The sequence below is a fragment of the Stegastes partitus genome, unplaced genomic scaffold (assembly GCF_000690725.1).
Source record: "Stegastes partitus isolate 25-593 unplaced genomic scaffold, Stegastes_partitus-1.0.2 Scaffold1178, whole genome shotgun sequence".
Lineage (NCBI taxonomy): Eukaryota > Metazoa > Chordata > Actinopteri > Pomacentridae > Stegastes > Stegastes partitus.
The window spans coordinates 218,061-238,053 of NW_007578909.1; the positions used below are offsets into that span (position 1 = coordinate 218,061).

Below are 19,993 nucleotides of genomic sequence, written 5' to 3' on the forward strand. Positions count from 1 at the left end.
GGCACTAATTCTAAATAAGAACTATAATACAGACAGCCCACACTCTGCAAATTGACAGAATCAGTTTCACAGGCTGGTTACGTATGAAACCCTGGAAGTCTGAATCCATGTTTTTCTACATGCATGAGCACACTGCTGATTCAGAGTGGAAATAATCAGCCATGACTGTTTATCTTGCTAAAAAAAATGCTGCTCAACATATAAAACACATGAAACATGGAAATATGGATATATGTTAAGTAGGTAAAACACTTGTTGTGTCCCTTTTCTGGCAGTAGGAGTAACAACACAAACTCTGTTCATGTCATAAATGTAACGGCTACACAACATTCTGCAAACATTGTACAAACCTGTCCACATGCATTTAGGTGAAATTCAAGCCTGCCTTCAGTCCATCGTCTTCTTTCAGTGCTTTCCAACAAGAAAAAGCCACACCAACAGTAATCTGTGTTTGTCCGTTGCTCGCTAGTTTGTATCCGGAGCATCAGCAGCTTTTCTTGGATGCCTCTGAGGTTTTTCCGCCACAGCCTCCACCAAACTCCGAGTTCCTGTAGCCTACTTATTGTTTCAGCTTCTCTCCTCCTCAGCTCTGGCAAACCAGCCGCTGCTGGTTGGCGTAGAACGCATCACCGCCACTGTGCCAGCGTGAGGATGTCACCAAGGACACCAGATTTAAAACGAAGCGATTTACCTGCCGATGATCGGCTTAATCAGCAGCGTTTGAACTCATTTGGCTCGAATGCAACAGACGTCAATTTATAAGACCTGCACTCCAGCTTTGAGCCAACACAAGCTCCAGAAGTTGGTTAAAATCCCTTTTCAGTGTTTGTTGTCTTACAAAACAGTCAACGGGGTTTTAGAAATTCTGCTTCATGGCGCACAGGGACAGCTAAAGTCAACAGGCAACAATGTCAGCCTCCTTCACCAGATGATGTCCCATGTAGGAGACATTAGGAGGGTTATTTAAATATTTTATTTAAAAAATTATGAGAAGAGAAACAGCAAGACTGAGTCTTACATACTACATGATTTTACAGCTACATGAGGAAAGCCTTTTCAGGTTGAGGACTAACTATGGAGTTTGCCAACTGTTTCGTTATCCGTGACTATGTTTGTGAGGATTGCGTGAGTGTAAACTTACCCAAATCCAATCAACGCCAGGACAGAGCAGATAACGTTACCATGAACCCAGTAGCATCCAGAAGCAGCTTCCTTACAGCCGCTAAATACTCCAGTCAATAGGCTGCTCATGAGTGCTTCTCTCTCTCTCTCTCTCTACACATATATATATCTATGTAGAGAGAGAGCCTGTAAACCCCACAAACGAGTGTGCTTCATTGATTACTGAGTTGTTCCTTGACTGTCAGTTACTATTTTAGGCATTGAGACACAGTCGTAATGGTCTAAATTTATACAGTTTTCACCAGACAGTCCCTTAAACTGCATGAAGAAATCATAATAACTACACAGCAAAAGAGTTTAACTACGCCTTAAAAATGTAACTACAGTCGTGACTCGATGATCCGACACTAAATGTAAAACCTTCTTCGATGTCGGATAGCAAGGCTGTCGGATTGTCCAGACGGAGGTCCAGATACGAGGAGGGCTTGATGCTGGAAGGATCATTAGTTGTTCATTATTGTTCATAGTTGTTATAATAACTAGTGTGTTGTTAGAACACTACGCATCGCTGGATTTCAGCCTAACTGACGGTGCGATTGTACACGTTCCGTCCACTTCCACCCCGGGGCAGCGCTCTGACGGGGTGGAAGTGTCCAGAACACACAGGCAGTACTTGGCTGCTGATGCTAGTTTAGTTAGCGCTCACACTTCTGTTTCCTCCATCGGTGGCGGCGGGGGAGTGGCAGATACGCTCCACCGTTACCATCCATGTTTACTTCCATAAACACTGAGCACGCTCGCTGCGTGTGACGTCGTCGTGTCCTCTTCTGCGCATGCGGGACACTTTTGGCTCGTATGAAGTTCACACAGCAGATCACATACAAGTCGCATTGAACTGGAAACGTGAAGGAAGTCACAAAGAAATCCTCATTGAGCATCAAGTCCTGCAGTGTGAACGTAGCCAATCTGTGGGATTGTTCAGTCAGATAATACGCCGTCATCCTGATTGGTGACATTAAATGTCATGTCGGAGTCACAATCCAAGGCTGTCGCTATGTTAAGATTTCATTTTATTTTTCAAACCGTCTCCTTAACTCATCCTGTGTACCTTCAGCTTGTGGAGAACTTCAGAGCTCGACAGACTTGCTGTGCTGAGTAACAGCTGCTAAATGATGATTGGAAAATCGCCGTTCAGGTGAAATGTGTACTTAACATGATCGTACTCCTCCGTTGCACCGAGTTGTGTGTGTCGCCCAATAAACAGTATGTGACTGTCGACAAACAGACCAAGATGAAGTGTACCTAAGACAAGATTCGATGCCGTGTGCCTGTTGGAGGACCCACAGAGCTTGTTAGTGTGCCATGTGTGCACACATTTTCAGCATGGGTAGCCCCAGCGGGCACCAACCCCACAAACCTGGCAGTGTCACTTTACAATCGACCTGCACAGGATGACGTTTTTTATTTCGGTGAGTGATTAGGTCCCGGCACAGTCTTTATGCTGTGCGGGACATCTGTTGTGATTTACATGATAGATGACCATACAGAGCGAAACCTGTGAAATATTACTCAGATTACCACCTTTATAGTCACTCAGCAGACCAGTGAGCTCACGATGATATCATCATTTATCTATATGCTGTTGTATTGTTCTTCTGCTGCCGTATTTCACTGATTAATACGAGATAACAAGGATTCATCTTTCATACATTCATTACTTACAACAAATGCAACGAGCATCAGCTCCACTCCTTGTTTTATTTTGTATATTTTATCATATTTCAGTAACACATTCCCCTTTTAATCTACTCTTCTATGTGTTGTCTTTTCCGCTGCAGTAATTCCAGCAGCACTACAACAGCAATGCAGCCCTGCCATACGTGGGGTTTTTCCTACAAAGAGAATTTCTTGGCACTCAACAGAAGGAAACAGAAGGAAACCAGCAGCACAGGAATCATGAAAACTGACAACAAAAAATACTTCCTCAATTTTAAGCAGTTTTGTTAATTGAGGTTTCTTTTGTTCAGGCATAATAGACATTTTTGTTTGTCGAGTGGTCAACAACAACAACAGCAAAAAAGAAAATAGATTTTTGGCAGATGATGTTACACAGACTTATTGCGCTCACTGTGGTCGTGCTTTTACCGTCTTGTGTAGTCAGATGAGCCAAATAAATACAGCTCACACGTTTGTCTTTGTAACAAGAAGACTGATTATTTCTAGTTTCCTGTGTTTTGTTGCAGATTAGATGCTTTCCAGCAGCTCAGAGAGTGCTGTTATTACATTTCCTGGTTCGCTTTTAATATGAAATATCTGAAGAAAGTGTTGAGCGCAAGTGTTTCTGAATTTATTTGTAAACTACGAGTTAACTTCTGGACTAATGAACCTGCGTTTGGGAGGAACTTTCCCAGAGTTTCTGGTTGGTGTCTCACCTTAATCACATGAAAGTCACTGATTGAACATTGAGCAGAAGAAAATTATAACCGTGTGCTCTGAATCAGGCAGCCTGGTTTCCTTCTGCTCTCTATACATAAATACATACAGCTCTGCAGGTCCAGCTGAGTAACGCCACTTCAGACTGCGTTCCCGCACAATGGCAGCCTTCTTGGTTCTGATTACATTATTATTACATTAAAGTCAACACCAAAGTGAAAAGCTGTCGTCCTCTCTTAGCACAGGCCGGCCTGTCTTCACATTTAAGGAGACATAAAACTAATATACTAATGGTTTGGTCGGATTTTACAGTCTTGTTAGAATTTGTCTAAAAATACGAGACCCTGTAAGAATATAAACAGGCAGGAAAAATAATATTTGCTGGCTGGAAATACACAGATAAATTCTGAATATGCAGTAGCCTGGCCGGTAGTTGAGAACGCTGCTTCAGGACATAAACAGCACATAAAAACTTTGGAGGAGTGCTGCTTTGAAAGCGTATATGGAGTATCAGAGGTCCTCACAGCGGTGGGTCCTCTCCTGCAGCACTAACAGCATTTTCTCACAAATAAATAGAGGAACTATGTATTTAGCAGAAGCAGCGGTAACCATTGACTCCACTGAATCTTTCATCAATACAAAGCATGAGGCGCAGGAGCCTGTTGAGCGCGCTCTGATTGACGGCTGATGTCTCAGCACTGCAGCACAAAAACAGCAGAATATCAGCTTAGGACCGAGGATGTCAACCCCCACTGGAAAGAAAGAGCAGATCTCACAGATGGGATTATCTCTTCAAAAGGTTGGGTTTGATGAGTTGTTGTCAGGTTTTGTGACGGAGGCTTGTCAGCTGCTGGGTTTGATGTAGCTTTGCGGTGTGGAGCAGAGCCGACAGACAGACAGGTGAGCTCTGCCCAAAAGCTGCTGGACTCTGTCCATCAGGTCTGCAGCTGCAACGCTTCGCCATCCCTCCTCCAACCACAGCGGTCGTATCGTGAAGCTGCGCAGCGCACAAAGAGACGTGAGAGTTTCTGTTGAGTAAATAGGGCGAATCTACAACATTTCAAATAAGGAAAGAAAGTTAAAGTGCACCCACAGTTTATGATTCAGCCTGATAATAGAAGTGTAATTCCACATAGTGCAGCTTAAATATAAATCTGTTTTCACTGTCAGTTGTCCCTGAAGGGGGGATTATTGTTCCTCGCGTCTGCCAAAAGACAAAACACAAATGTGGAGTTCGTTTCCAAAGCGTTGTTTTGGTTCATCATTAATCGTTCATCATTCAGTACCTCTAAAGTATAGAGGAGGAAAAACGGGCCTTTTTTTTTCACTCTATGACTCATTTACAAGTGTCTCAGTTTGAATTCATTTTATGTCTTTAAAGTATGTGTGGCATGTGTTTCCACTGGTGGGTTTCTCATTTTAGAAAAAAAAAAAAGAGAAGCTCATCAGATGGCTGCTGGTCCCTGAGATGGAAAACACTGAGAAACGCTGCCCTAGATAACAAGTCGGTCCAACCCCTTTTGCCAAACTGCAGGAGCACTGAAGTATCAAACAGCAATCAGAAGCACAGACTGTTTTCTGTACAGGGAGGTACTGTAGTGTGATTTGGGAGGAAATTCAAGGGCTGTTTGTGCAAGACCGGGGACAGCATGGGAATTCTAGCACGTTGCATCCCCACACACACACACACACACACACACACACACACACTCACACACTTTCATGCGCTGCCACCCTTGACCCATGTTATTTCCCCTGCTGTTTGATGAGCTGCGGCTGTCAGGTGTGATCAAAACCACGCCGCCCTGCACCTCCAACTTCCACCTTCCTCCTCCTGAAACTCTTCAAAGCGTCTCAGCATCGTGCGACGTGATATGTAAATACACATTCTGTGCGCGTCTCCGCTGCACACCTCAACATCTCGCCCAGATTAAACTGTTCTCATCCGCAGACGAAGAGCTAAAACATTGCTTTAGCGCTGCCAAAGTTGATGATGGGATTTCTCCTGCAGACACCCACACCAAAGCTGCAGTGCAGACATCTCAGCATAGCTTAAACAGTCACACAGAATCTGGGTGAGAACACCGAGGTTCAACGAGAGACGGATGATAGAAATAAAGTAATTTAGTTGAAGACATCACCCTGGAGCAGACTGGGAGATAACCCCGATGCTGTCCATCTCCTCAGGCAGGTCTTCCCAGAGCACAAGCCTGGTCACCTTTTAGTCTTGTAGTCCAGCAGAACCAGAAGGGCCACCCTGCCTGAGGACCTGAGCCTGCACAGGAAATTAAAAGATATAAAGTATGGCGTCAGGCCATATCTTGCAATACTTTATAGGCCATTTGGCAGTTATTTGAAAAATTTGAACAGGTAACAGTGAAGAGATGCCAGAGAGGTGCTGATATCTGTAGGGATTTAATTTCTGGCTGCTTTGAACCAGATGAATGTGTGAGTTTGGTTGTTTCATGACAAATTCATTTAGTTTGAGCCGTCAGTAACAGCTCAGGAGGTAAAGAGGCTCTGGGATCAGTCTCTTTGCTGTTGGAGTTCATATTTACACATAAGTTGCATTACAGGAAGAAATCACTCCATGTTTATTATACGTTACGCTGCTGTTTTTAATTCATCAACATGTAATTCATCATGGTGGCGCTGTTCAGAATTACTTTGGGGGTTTGCAAATTATAAAATGTGTCAAAAATATCAAATGATTTGTTAAATCTGAAGCTGAATCTCAGCAGCACAGCTTAACTTCTCCATACTGGGAGTGTTTTTAACTGTTCAGTTAGTAACAGCGTCCTGGAGGCCAAGGTGATGTCTTCACATCTCTTGAAAACCCAACGTATTCCCTGTACAGTGATATTAAACAGAAAAAAAGAGTAAATCCTCACATTGGAGGAGCGAGAACTGGAGTTTTGACAAATTGTTCAGAACATCTGAGAAGTGACTCCAGAAGATCTTTTCTCTGCCAATCGATTGACTAATTATTTCAGCTCTACTGTCTAATATTTAGGATTTGTCAGAAGAAAATGCTCATTATTCCTCCGTTAGTGCAGCTGTGATACATCAGCAGCTTGATGGGAGGTTTTTATAAACACCAGCATCCTGCGTGAGGCCGTCTCTCACTTTACCGTCACAGTAAAACGTTCCTCTGTGCTGCAGGTGAATGCTACCTGATGGAGTGGTCGGACTGGAGCTCGTGTGTCAGCATCTGCGTCAAGGGGGCCGGCGTCGACTTCGGCTCGGTCCAGGTCCGCTCACGAGCCGTGTTGGCCCAGGAACCTGAAAACCTGCAGCTGTGTCCGGACCAGGCGTGGGAGTCTCAGCCGTGCAGCGGTAAGAATACTTTAAAAACATGACAGCTTCAACCTCTCCTGGCCAGGAGCTCTGACAAATTAACAGAGGCGCTCTCCCTTTGAAAAGTGAACTGAGGGTGCATACAGATGAGCTGCTGCAGTCCAGCAACCAAAAACTTTGACTCATTTATCCCTTTTCTTTACCCACATATCGCCAATAAGCGTGATGGTGGCGAGCTGGAGTCAGTGGCAGCTTGTGGACGTATCAGAGACGTTTACACACCTGCAGGACATTCAGTCGTCTCTCTGTCTAAACTCTCAGGTTCAGATCATCAGAGGAAAGTGCGACACCCAGACGAACCCACAGGACCGGCATGTTGAGTTTGTGGAGAAGGGATCTGAGACGAGAATCTAATAACGATTGTTCTCACTGAGCTAACCGCTGGGCCGCCTTCCTACCATGCCCCAAATACCACCGAGGGAAAAAGAGCGCTAACTACTGCTATCACTTTGTTTTTCCTTCTGTACACTGGGTCAATTGGTGTTCTCCCAGATGGGATTTCTTGAGTCAGATCTCTGAGCGGTGGAAACCCCCACACTCATTTACTGTTGTGATTTCTGCTGCTCCCCGGGCGCGTTAATCACCCATTAGGTGAAGCGTGGGTTGTGAATCACTACCACCAAAGCTCGACATATACAATAGCCATGGGCTCAGTCTGCAGCCCACCGCCCCACTCCTCCACACCTCCCTCCTCCTTGGCTGCAGCCCCACAGCAGCCCTCACTAGCCTGACCTGGTTTCATAAGCATCACTGGAGGCACGGGGGGAGGAGTGGCCCAGCCAAGACCACTGAAGGTGGAGGAGGCAGAGCGAGCGGAGGCAGGGGAAGCAAGAGGGCGGTGACGGAGAAAGGGAGGCTGGGGACGGAGGGAGCAGTTTGATGTGAGCCTCGTTTGAGAAAAACAAATCCGCAGCTGTGTCCCAGTTGCACACTTTTACAGTAGACTAATTCCTGCCATGCTCTGTGTCTACATGACGTTCCCAGTGAAGGAAGTGCAGCTTAAAACTGCTGCGTTTTGGTCTGTTTGCGCAGTTTTACGCTAACGTGATAAAACAAAAACAACAAAGGAGCTGCTCACAGCAGGAAGAGGTGTAAAATCTGTAGATGGCTCCCCAAACAGCTTCAGGGACAGAAAAGTAAATCCTTGGTGAAACACTCGTCTCATTATTTTTGAAGTGTGCAAATTTGAAATTGTCGGTAGCTTAAAACGAATCAAAGTATGCTGAGAGCAAAACAAAGCGAAAGTGAGAATAAACAATGGATTCTGTCTTCAGGTGGCCAGAAACTAAAACAACGAACGGCTAAAAGAGTCGAGCAAAAGTGTAAAGGCTGTGAAGTCGCCGCCTCCTGCTGCATCATCATCACCGGTAGCACAGAATGGTTCACCTGTTAGACTGAAGCTAGCCACCAAAATACAGCATCATAGACAAACGTACAGTCTGTGTGTTATCAGTGTGCAGTCATGTGAGATTAAGTACAGCTGACTTCATTAAGATATGTGGAAACCTTTGATCCTCTTTACTGGAGCTTGACTTGAACACAGCCACGAGGAAAATGAGCTTTTCCAGTCATTCATTCAACAACTGTACCAACAGGTATCTTCTGTGTTCATCACGCCGTTAGCAGGAGTAGCTGGTTGTCGGTGTTTTGCATAACTCCTCGTTGGCCTCTGATGTTGACCTGCTAACAGTCTGACCGCTCTCCCCACAAAGTTCTTTCAGATGCGAGATGTTTTCCTGCCTGTTTGAAATCCCCCCACAGTGTTTCAATGGGATTCAAATCTTGGCTTTGACAGGATGTTTAACAACGCTCTATTTCCTCCTCGTGAGCCAGTCCTCGGCAGATCTGTTTGTGTCTGAGATTCTGTTGAAATGTCCACTTAAACTTTTGGACAGATGCTATCACATTATCTTCAAGCCCTCTTTGATTAGATTCTTCGTTGAAGCTGCAAGCTGCCCGGCCCCCGAGGCACACAAGTATCTCCAAACATTTCCACCACCATCATGCCTCACAGCTGAAGCTGTCTTTGGTGTGAACACGTCGACTGTTGCTGTGGCCAAACTACTCCGTCTTCCATTCATCTGTCCAGAGCACATTATTCCAAACGGCCTGGTCTTTGTCTGTTTGTTTACTGACAAACTGTATTTTTGCCCTCATGGGTTTTTTTTTTTGTTTAGATTTTTTGACAGCAGAAGTTTCTTTTCCTGGCACGCCTCCCACACAGGTCACATCAGCGTAGACGCTGTCTGCCCTCTGGCTGCCGTTTAAAATCTGCACCACTCAAAGATGGTTGTCTCCACAGTGGAACAAATTATTTTAAATAAATATAGAGATCTTTTAAAATTGCTTTAAAAAAGTCACTTCCAACGGCAGGCAGCACCTTGCTCCTCAGTGCAGACCATCTGAGAGCCGTAGAGAGATCTCTTGATGTCGGCATGATGACGCCACAACACTGTATTAGTAAAGAGAACAGCAGAGGTTTGATGTCAGAGGTTTTAATTTGATGAATGTTTTGTTGTTGTCGTTACAAAATATGGAAATGACAACAAAACGTCTGTTTTATATGTTATTGGTCAAGAGCATCACCTTTACCTGCAGGCACAGTGGAGGATAAAATGTTAGTCGCTTCACAAAAGTCAAAAACTCAACGATTTCTGTGACGATATCATACAAACAGGGCCCAGGTGTTTTGTGTTTGTTTCATAATTTCTTTCAAGCAAAGAAAAAAAAAGGATTGTTGGTTTTTAAAGCATCAACAGGTAGCATATATACAGATTGGGTTTAAGAGAATGAATGAACATTTTGAGGGCTCAAAGAGGGAGAGGATGTTCAAACTTTTCCTGCTGAGAGAGGATTTCTTAATCAGATTTTTTGACACCAGTGGAGGATTTGTTCATGCTGTTCTAGCGAAGGTTTCTTAGAAGTAAACTCTGAGTACAGCTGAGGCTGATGAGAATGTTGTGCAGGTGATGGCCATAAATAAGTCCTGGACAAATGGAAACGTTAACGTGATGATCACACTGAACACATATGACAGGTAACATTAGTGAATGTCAGGAACAGATAAATCTAATAAACTTTAATCAGGAGCTGTGATGTGTGACTCCCCAGATGCTGATTAGTTCATTTGTCCATCTAGAATATTTTAGCTTTGTTTTTAATTCTTTGACAAAGAAAATAAAAAAATGTTTTGTCATAATTTAACGTGGCAAGGTGGGGCGGTGGTTAGCACCGTCGCCTCGCAGCTAGAAGGTCGCCGGTTCCCATCCCGGTGAGGACAGCCCTGTGATGGACTGGTTACCTGTCCAGGTGAACCTGCCTTCACCCTGAGTCAGCTGGAATAGACTCCAGCCCTCCACGACCCTGGTGATGATGAAGGTGTAGAGATGATGGATGGATGATTTTCAGTGTGAAATGTTGAAAAATATCAAATACTTGACATTTGACTCAAATCCACAAATACAGTGGAGCAACAGGACAGAGGACCAGTGACAGCGATCCTCTGAGAACCATCGTTATCTGCACACATGATGGCAGAACATCTCGTAGACGTTGAGTTATTCCACTGGACAGGTGAACACTTGGACTTGTTGCTGGTGTTAACGTTGCTAAAAGTAAAACATGAGGCTCAGCCGGACTCCATTAATGTTTCTACAGTCCCTAACCTGAATGGTAATTACTTCTTCCCTTCATCAGTGACAATGGATTTACGATGTTGGACAGTTCGGCCGGTCTACCTCCACTGGTGTGTAAATGTGTGTGACGGTGCTCTGGAAGTGCGGCCCACTTCTGACAGCTCGGTTATAATTAATCTTTTTCAGTTAACATGGTTTGAAATCATCATCTATTGCTGTTCTTCGCCCTTACAGAGCTTCTCACATCCAACAGCACTACTGACATTATTTCTGCCTCCAGAAATAATTTCTGCTTCTCCTCAGAGAGATGTTTCTATAGTAGTAAAACTCCAATCTCCTCGTAAAAGATGGTGGGAAGTGCCGGCTGAAGTGAGCGATTCAGTGATAGCTTAGCACGTTTGAGAAATGACTTGAGCTGCAGCAGAGCAGGAGAAAAGGAAAGAAATGAGAAAAGTGAAGAACTTAAAAGGTGAAGTCATCTCAGGCGCAGACAAATCGTCCTGTGAAAGCGGGAGATAGAGCCGAGCCGCTGACTGGAGCAGCGATACTGTACCGAGCCGGTGGAGAACAGATCTGTCTTTTGTTCAAGGTTAAATTGTTCATTTATGCTCGCCGAATTGGCTGGACTGATGATTGGTTATACAGGACTCCATAGGGAAATACGGTCATTTACTGCACTGATGGAGATATTGATAAAGTCATAATAGCATTGATAGAAAGTCATTAAGCAAAAGCTCTTACTGAAGATTAAAACACTGAACTGGACCTTCTGTGAAGACACACTGATACTGATATTATGTGACAGCAGCCCATTATACAGCCATAATTCAGCTGCTGCTTTATTAATCCGTCACTCTCATGATTAATAGTCTTCACTGCAGACTCCCACTGTCAGCTTTTATACTTGTTGATTGTTTTTGTGTTTTGCTCTCAGTGGGTGAATGTTACGAGTACAAATGGTTCAGCAGCAGTCCTTCAAACTCCAGCCGGCCTTTTATCTGGTGTCAGCGCTCCGACGGACTCAATGTGACGGGTAAGAACCGCTGGCTTTTACAGGGGAATTTGCTTGATATTACATTTAAAAGGTTTTGGAGACTCAATTCTCTCTTTCATTTGTACAACAGTGGTTCTGAAACTAGGGTTCGAAAACCTAATTTTTTTTCTGATATTTTGCAAAACAGTTTCCCCAAAGTTTGGGCTTTTCGTCCACACTCACTTTGTATGAAACTCCAGCTGGTGTGTGTCTGAAAAATATAAAATTTGAGGGCATTGTGTAATGAGCATGTGCCTCAAACAACAACAACAACAATGGTATGTATATAACAGACACACCACTGTCTTTATGTTTAGTCAGCTCTAGTAATTACACGTTCCTGCACCACTTCACCAACATGCCAAAGCCTCTGCATCCACAGATCAAAGTTTGCAGAATCAAATCTACGGCAGAATGTTTAGTCCGGTGTTTGCCGCGTCGTTCGAGTGTGGATTCACGCTTTAAGCCGGCGGTTATAGTCATTTAGTGTTCTTGTGTTTGCGAAGATATTTAGTAAAACGATGGTCATGTGGATTTTGTTTGACTAAACCTACGAGGAAAGAATTAACGTGTACGAGGCCCGAGTGCAGTAAACTAAAGGCAACTAAAGTGTGTTTTAATTGAAAGATTATTGTGCTGTTTATTTCGTTGTTCTGTGATTTGGTCAATAAAACCTGAAATAAGCCAAAAACTCTTTAGTTAATGTATTTAAATCGCTCGTTTTCTTGTAATATCAGCAAATATTCACATTTGAGAAGCAGGAAAATTCTCCTTTTTTTTCTTTAGTGATTAATTGATAACAAAATTGCACCATCTTGAAGCAGACCAACTATTTCAGCTCTAAAACGCATCAAACCGAACAGAAACACTGAATAAATACACACTGTGGATGAACTGGTCCGAGCTCTTAGACATCAAACCAGTGCCGAGGGACCGCTGGTACTCTTTAGTCTGTTTAAAGGCTTTTCAGAGACCAGCCAATGCTGCCCCCCGTATTATTTTGAATAATAAATAGTGCAGCTATTTATCTTTAAAGTGAGGAACTGGGGGCTGCAGCAGCTCCAAACCTCCACAGTAAGTCTAAAGCATTGGTGTCAGGTTTATGTAGGAGGTACAATTTACACAAAATATGTCAGAAATATAACACTGCTCTAAAAAACTGGGGACTTATTTCTATAAGAAGGAAAGCAGGTGGGCGGTGACAGTCGGTATTCGTCTCTGTGTAACATACGAACATTTGGTTACTCACCTGAAATAGTTCCCAAAATAAACCTGGCTATCTGCTGTATTCAGTTATAGATACAGATGGATGTGCAGGCTGTGTAGCAACACCACATCGGAACTTTTACACGTGAAAACGTCTTTTATATAAAAACTAACACAAGCTGTCAGCAGCAGAGAGCAGTGGACGTACCGGAGCAGGCGTTTGTGTTCATCGCATTGTATTAAAAACATGGTGTTCTCTGGTTGATTCTGTCGTGTCTCGGCCCGCAGGAGGTTGTCCTCCGATGAACCCTCCGCTGGACAACAGCTCCTGTGACCCTCCCTGCCTCATGCCAAAGTCCTTCTGCAGCGAGGTGAGCGGCAATCAAACCAAAAATAAAAAGAGGAAAAATCGTCAATAAAAATGTGGTTTGAAGACAAAGACGCCCAAAGAAAATGTGGTAAACGGAACAGAAAACAATAAACAGACAAACTTGAAGGCGCAGGTCTGGTGGATGAGCAGCAGTGTGTTCGCTCACCGTGACACACGGCTGCCAGAATTGAATTTGAATGCAGCAGGGAATGAAATGATGGCAGCACAAAGATGTAAAAGCCATTCCTCCGCAGTGTCACTCACCTGTGCTGCATCACAATCAGGAAAATAAGTTCTTGTCCAGCAGACACAGCAGCTGGTAAATCTCAGGCTGTATCCATTTTAATAGCTTTATAGTTTTTAAAAACAAATTTGGACTCAGCAGTAAAGGCTGGTTAGCAGCTGTTTGAGACAACCGAGGCTAAAGCGATGAGGTGAGAAGCGAGTTCAGCACCACTGAGGTAACGGTACACCAAGATAAAACTAATTACAGCAGATCCTCCCTTCATGAAGGTGATAATGTTCAGTTTTGCCAACTGCTGCAGAGACGTGTTAATGTGAGTTTATGGTCTCTGTGAAAGTTTGGTGTCATATAGTTTTCCACTCTGTATCAGTCAGGGTAGACTACATAACCACAAAAACAAAAAACATCTGCACTACAACCTTTAATATGATCATAAAATCAGATCATGCTCTAAAACAGAACATTAACTGAAGATCAGGAGGATTTACTTTCGTATTACGCTGCTGTAGTCTGAGTGTACTGTGGTTGTAGTTGTGGAAATCAATGAGGTCCTCTCTCATTCCCACTGTTCTAAAGCCTTTTAGCACTTTTAGCAAGGCACTAAGTCCCCAGCTGCTAAAGTGCAACAGCTCGGTGTCGTCCTTTTGGCTGTGAGCTGTCAGGTGTGAGTGCCAGCCGTTGTTTCAAAGAGCGTTCATGGTGCAGGTGATGTTTTCTGATGTTGAATTGGAAATGGCTCTTAGCAGAAACTACAGTATATATGGATGAGGTCACAGCAGGTCTCATACAGGCTCTGAAATGGAAGCTTATGCTTTTATCTAGATTAACTAAAAGTGAATGAGATGTAGACGCATCAGAGGACACACGAGGGTTCAACCTGTAGCCCAGAAGGAGCAGGTCCCCCCATAACAAAGATCCCCCTCCATTAATTCAAGTCTACTCCAATTCAAGTGTGAAACTGTAGCTGCTGCTCAAACCAAACGTGGCTCTGCGCTGCCCTCTGCAGGCCGGCGTGTGCATGTGCGAAGAAGGCTTCACAGAAGTGCTGTCATCCACTGGGCAGCTGGACCAGTGCGCCCCCATCCCCATCCTGGAGATCCCCACAGCCGGGGACAAGAAGGGGGACGTGAAGACCAGCCGTGCCATTAACCCCACGATGCCCAGCACCATCCAGCCAGGACGCACGGGCCGGACCTGGTACCTGCAGCCCTACGGACCAGGTCAGGCCTTCACACGCTGTTCACATTCGAGCCGGATTTACACTAGTTTGTACTCAGCTGCAGGTTTTTTTTTTTATAAATCAGTATTCGCACATGCAGGGAACACGTAGAGAACAAGTGTTTTGCTGCTGTCAAGTGAAAACCTTTAATCTTTTAAATGTCATGTTGTGGCGCCAGAGCTCTGCCGTAATATACTCTGCAGAAGCTGCTATTTTCCAGTTGTCAGGTTGTAATTACAAACATAGAAATGCCTCTCAGTTAGAAATGTGAAGGAAGTCAGAAGGGGAAAAAAGGCCGTCGTGGTTTATATGTTTGGAAACATTACTCTGACTATAGTGCTGCAACAAGAAGAGCAGGAATGGAAACCTCACAAGCGAATGATGTAAGCAGGGCCTTTATTATCAGCAAACAGCGGCTGCATGTCGGCATACGTTCATCCCACCAAGCAAAGAGTGAAAAGGTCTGTAAACAAAAATCATCCACTTGCAGTTGCAATCTGAAGAAATGTTTATGTATGTGTGAGTCTGAAGTCAGGAACTTTTATGTAAAATAGTTCCTCTTCTCTACAGACTGAGAAGAAAAAATGCCTCCATTTCATTTGAGTGTCTTTTTAAGTTTATCTGAGGGAGAGGTTTTAGAGTCCAGCCTCGGTAGAGTTTCCCCAACCTGCAGAGCACCACGTAATCCTTGAAGTGAAGTTGCGACATAAAGCCGAGAGGTTTTCACGGGACAACAGCAGAACGTGCTTTACTCTCGGTATGTTTTGGGCAGATTTAGCGTTGACAGTGTTTAATTAACGTTTGATTTAACCTATTTGTACTTCCGACTGTGCATGGATGGAGCTCGCTTCCTCCTCTGAACTGCTGGTACATTAACATTTGAGAGCTGCTGCTGCTGCTGCACACACAGCGCGATGTGACTGATGGTGCATGACAGAAGAAGAAACATTTAGGATGCAGGAGTGCAGAACAGATTGAGTTAATGTCTGTCAGGAGCAAACACATTCACATGCCATCACATACAGTAAGCCTTGTGTTATGTATCCTCCAAATGGTTGCTTGTTTTTGCAAAACTCTTCTTGCTGTTACTCCTCATTGCAGATTCAGACAAGAGAAATAACTGTAATGCTTCTTAATGCAGCTCGTGATTTACAGTGTGATTTGGTTGCATCATCAGACACCAATGAAACGCTGACTGCTTGAATTTAAATGTAGATACGGAGGAAGGAATCAAAGCAACTGGGAGGAAGAGAGTAACAACTGGACATTTCGAAGAAAATAATGTTTTCTGTAAATACTGGGTGCCTACGAGATTAAAAAAAAGAAAAGTATGGGGAAGGAAAAATAGTCGTAGTCTGAGAACAGTAATAGTTTCTCACCTTATTTCACAGCTGCGATGCCACGAGTATCACTGATGAAGGTCACCAGCCTCTGTTATGTCACAGTGATGTATGAGACACGAAAAGCAGCTTCTTTTACCCTTTGTTCACGTTTTTAGTGCAGCTGTACGTGTTAAAATGCACTGGGCAGAACTAACCCCAGCTGACACTGGTTTAGCTTCTATTTGGTGTTTCTGTATTTTTACATAAATACAAATTAAGGCCAGTGTTGCCCAAGTGTGCAGGAGTCTGCTGGGTTTGGAGCGACGTAAGGTTCATCATCTCCCATCATCCAAACGGCGAACAAGGGCAGCAGTGTGTACGGTTACAACATGTACGTGCTGACTGACTGCATGTATAAGCAGTATGAACAGACCTGTGGCGTCTACTGCTGTCTGTCTGCACATCCATAAGGAAATATAATCAAGGCAGTATGTCTGCAGAGCTAATATTGCCCAATATATTAGCACCTGTTTCACCAAATCTACAACATGCAAGCTTCAACCTGTAATAACTTCCTGTTGCACACTTTTCCCAGACTGCAAGACCTGCAAATTTATCAACAGCCTGCAAGCGACAGTCATTTATGACATGGTGGGGCCTGTTTACCCATAAGGCTGTAGTTCAGACCCGTCCCCGCTGCATACGTCATTCTCACTTCTATCTGCAGGCCAATTAGACACTGCTGCAGCCAATGAGACTATTTCCACTGGACGCGTGTTAATCTTGGAAGCTGTGTTGAATTTCAACAGCCTGTTTGGAGCAATAAAACTCATGCAGCTTGTAGCACACTGCTGGATCCTGCTCTACACGCTCCAGTAGGGTGGGTGGACATCTGAACGGTGGTTAGAGGTGCTGCAAGTAGGTTAGCTCTGCATCTGTTTTCTTGCACCGTAAAAAGTGACGGAATCAAAGTTGCAAAGGTTCATAATCGCCTCAACAGAATCTCCTTGTTCTTCCTAAAGCGTGCAGTCGGTACATGATGAGGGAAGGTTGGAGCAGAAGAACCTACAAGCTTTTAAGGTGCCCAACATTTACAAAAATAACATGAGAGTCATTTATTTCTTGTGTCCTGAAACACCCGGTTGTTACTCCCCTGCTGCTCTTGTTTTCTTCCACTGTACCTGTAGACATCAGCAGACACAGGCAGGTCATTGGTGTCAGATTGATATGATGAAATTTAGCCATAAATTATGGGCTGCATCATTAAATAGTGTTGCCCAGAAGAAGCAGGATTTGCAGCAACGTGTCGAGTTTCCTGAAGCTTTCACAGAATTGTTTTAATGGCTGCTGGTGCCGTGTTAAAGTGTAAACAGACCAACTGACGAGCCTCCTCCTCCACAGATGGGAAGCTGAAGATGTGGGTGTATGGTGTAGCAGCCGGAGCCTTTGTGCTCCTCATATTCATAGTGTCTATGATATACCTAGCTTGGTGAGTTGACGAGTTTAATCTCCTTTATTTAACATCGTCCTCATTCATGAAACCAAACCGCCCTCATTTTGTTCCCCCCACCCGCTTTGAGTTAAAGCCTCCTTCCCCCACGTCACCATTTTTGTTTGTCTATTTTGCTTCTTTTTTTTTTGCTTCCTTCATGCCTTTCCCATACGAGAGCAGCAGCTACTGTGCCAAGGTGCATCGCTCTCTTAAGGCCCAAGAGTCTGACGCCAATGGGACGGCGGTCTGGATGGGCCAAAATGCACATGAGATGACTTACACCTGTCCCGATTGCCAAGAACAGGCTCAGAGCAGCTAATGTGAACGTGGAGGGTTCACTCGCACCCCAAGACACCCTCCAGTCTAAGTACCTGCAGTCTTTGAGCTTCCCCTGTGACTCTCTCAGTGTCACATGTCCTGCCTGACTAGTTCAGTGAAGGTGCTGGTGCAGGTGAGGACAAACCGCCCAGAAAATGCTCCTTTTAGTTCTTGTAGAGATTTTTGTAGACCTTTTGTAGACACTATTTACCCCAACGTCTTTCCACCTCTTGGTAGTTTTAAAAGTGACCCGCATCCAGTGTCTGTGTTCTCAGCAGAACTCCTTGTGCTTAAAAACAACTTAATCATTATTGTAAAATGAAGCCTGAGCAGAGCAAACAGCCAAATTAGTTTATAATCATGGTAAGAATAATAACAGCAGCTCTCTGTGGTATGTTTAGAGTTGGATAAATATGTTTTGAGCACTGACCAGCAACGGTGGAGGAAGCACTGATATGTTTAGTTTGTCATTTAATAAAACACGCTTAATAAATTGCTTTCCAGGGTTATAGGAGAGGGTCGAAACCACATTTCTGTCTGTACTAAAATACAAACAGCACCTCTAAATCTGACTAATTAAATGTTGTGTCGGTCTCATCTAAACCCGGACAGGAAATCATAACTATTCTAACCACTCCTTTAAGTAACTGTGTAGATTTTCATTCGTCCAGGTCGTGGTAATCCTAAAGGCATCAGTCACAGGGAGCTGGAGGTCTCATCCAAGAGGTTTTTTTTTATCTACAGGTGTCTATCCTGCATCCCCTGTGGGTTGTGACTCACCTGGAAGTAAGGGTGGGCAGTCTGATGGTTTTATATCATAGACACTCTTAATTTGGCATGTGATCTACTTTTTCATGTGTTCCCCACCTGCAGGCCCACCAGGTTGCTGCTGAGGCAGCCCTTGAAGTCCATTCCAGGGCCTCTGCAGTGGGTCTCCTCTCTCATGGACACACTCCAACACATTGGACTGCAGTTGGTGACGGTAGTCCTTGTTCTGCTGTATCGAGCTGTGAGGCTGCTGTAGGACACAGAGAAGTCTGTCCACGGTGGTAGAGCCGACTACCGTTGCCAGCTGTAGTCCAGGATGGTTGAAGTCCTCCTGCAGGATGAGAGTCTCACCGGAGAGGCAGCTGAATGGCATCAAAGAGTCACCTGGTCAACCTGCAGGTGGGAAACACGAGATGGAACGAGTCTGTGCTGCCTGGAAGTGTCAACGTGATGGAGTTACACACTTCTGCTCAGAAACAGGCAGCTGTAGGTTCCAACTGAAGCTGTGGGGAGAACTGTGCTGCAAGTCATGACTCTGGCCAAACAGATCATCATATGATTGCTCATCCCTACCTGGAACTAACATGAATCCACACATGAGCGGTGAAACTTCCTGGTGAGGGATGCCAGGACTGCCAACGACCACAGCGTTGATCAGGACCACGTAACTTGTCCAAAGCTCCACAACAGTCACCAGTGGTTACAGGAAGCAGGTTTCACTGGCGCTCTATAGTATAAAACAATACCTCCTCCTAACCTCACAAACCAGTAAAAAAAGAGGGCAGTGACTTCTGACTGAAGAGCGGTGTGTCAACGTCCAGCATATGATGTCAAAACCGAAACCCAAGGAGTGTTAAACATCTGGTTATCAGAGGATGTCAGGGGAACGAACTGCCTTTTTTTTATTTGTGCACAATGAAGAGGACAGAACACTTAAGTTTATAGAAACCTGCACAGATGGACCAGTAGCTGCTGTTTTATGCCCACTGATAAGCTGCAGGTGATCAGCAGCAGGTTGAGGATGTCCCTATGAAGACAGAGGGAACAGAAAAGCAGCCTACAGTCAACTCACTGAACCCTCCCAGTGCCATGGAAAAAAAAAAAAAAAAAACTAAAATTATCTATTGAGTTCCTGAAACCTGCAAAATCCTAAACCTGCACTTCAAATACATTTTTAGTTTTTCCAGTCTGGCCCTCGGAGTTAAATTTCATCATTTTTCAATGTGCTGTGTTGACTTCAAGGTTTTCCATCTCGGTGTGATACCGACACTCTGCGGCCACTTTATTAAGTACACTAGTGAAATCTAAGGCAATCCGATGCAGCCGCTCTGCTGCAAATTCTACCTGCTTCAGTTTACATTCTCAGCTTGTGTTGACATCAGAGGGACGATCATTCTCTCTGTAAGAAAAATACATGGACAGGATCGCCTCCACATTTGTTATCGACCTTTTATTATATCTAATTATATCTAAT

The 19,993-nt window shown here is 44.3% G+C and overlaps 1 protein-coding gene across 1 annotated transcript in view; it reads left to right on the plus strand.

Annotated features, from left to right (window-relative positions):
* Positions 1-18,733, plus strand: part of LOC103368609 (thrombospondin type-1 domain-containing protein 7A-like) — a gene marked incomplete at its 3' end in the record, with an annotated part of 183,588 nt that extends 164,855 nt beyond the window's left edge. The window contains exons 23-28 of the mRNA XM_008297023.1: positions 6,718-6,891; positions 11,482-11,580; positions 13,075-13,157; positions 14,407-14,620; positions 17,343-17,430; positions 18,625-18,733. Of these exons, the coding sequence (XP_008295245.1) occupies positions 6,718-6,891; positions 11,482-11,580; positions 13,075-13,157; positions 14,407-14,620; positions 17,343-17,430; positions 18,625-18,733 (767 nt within the window). The remainder of the gene's footprint in view (positions 1-6,717; positions 6,892-11,481; positions 11,581-13,074; positions 13,158-14,406; positions 14,621-17,342; positions 17,431-18,624) is intronic.
* Between the last annotated feature and the right edge of the window lie 1,260 nt (positions 18,734-19,993).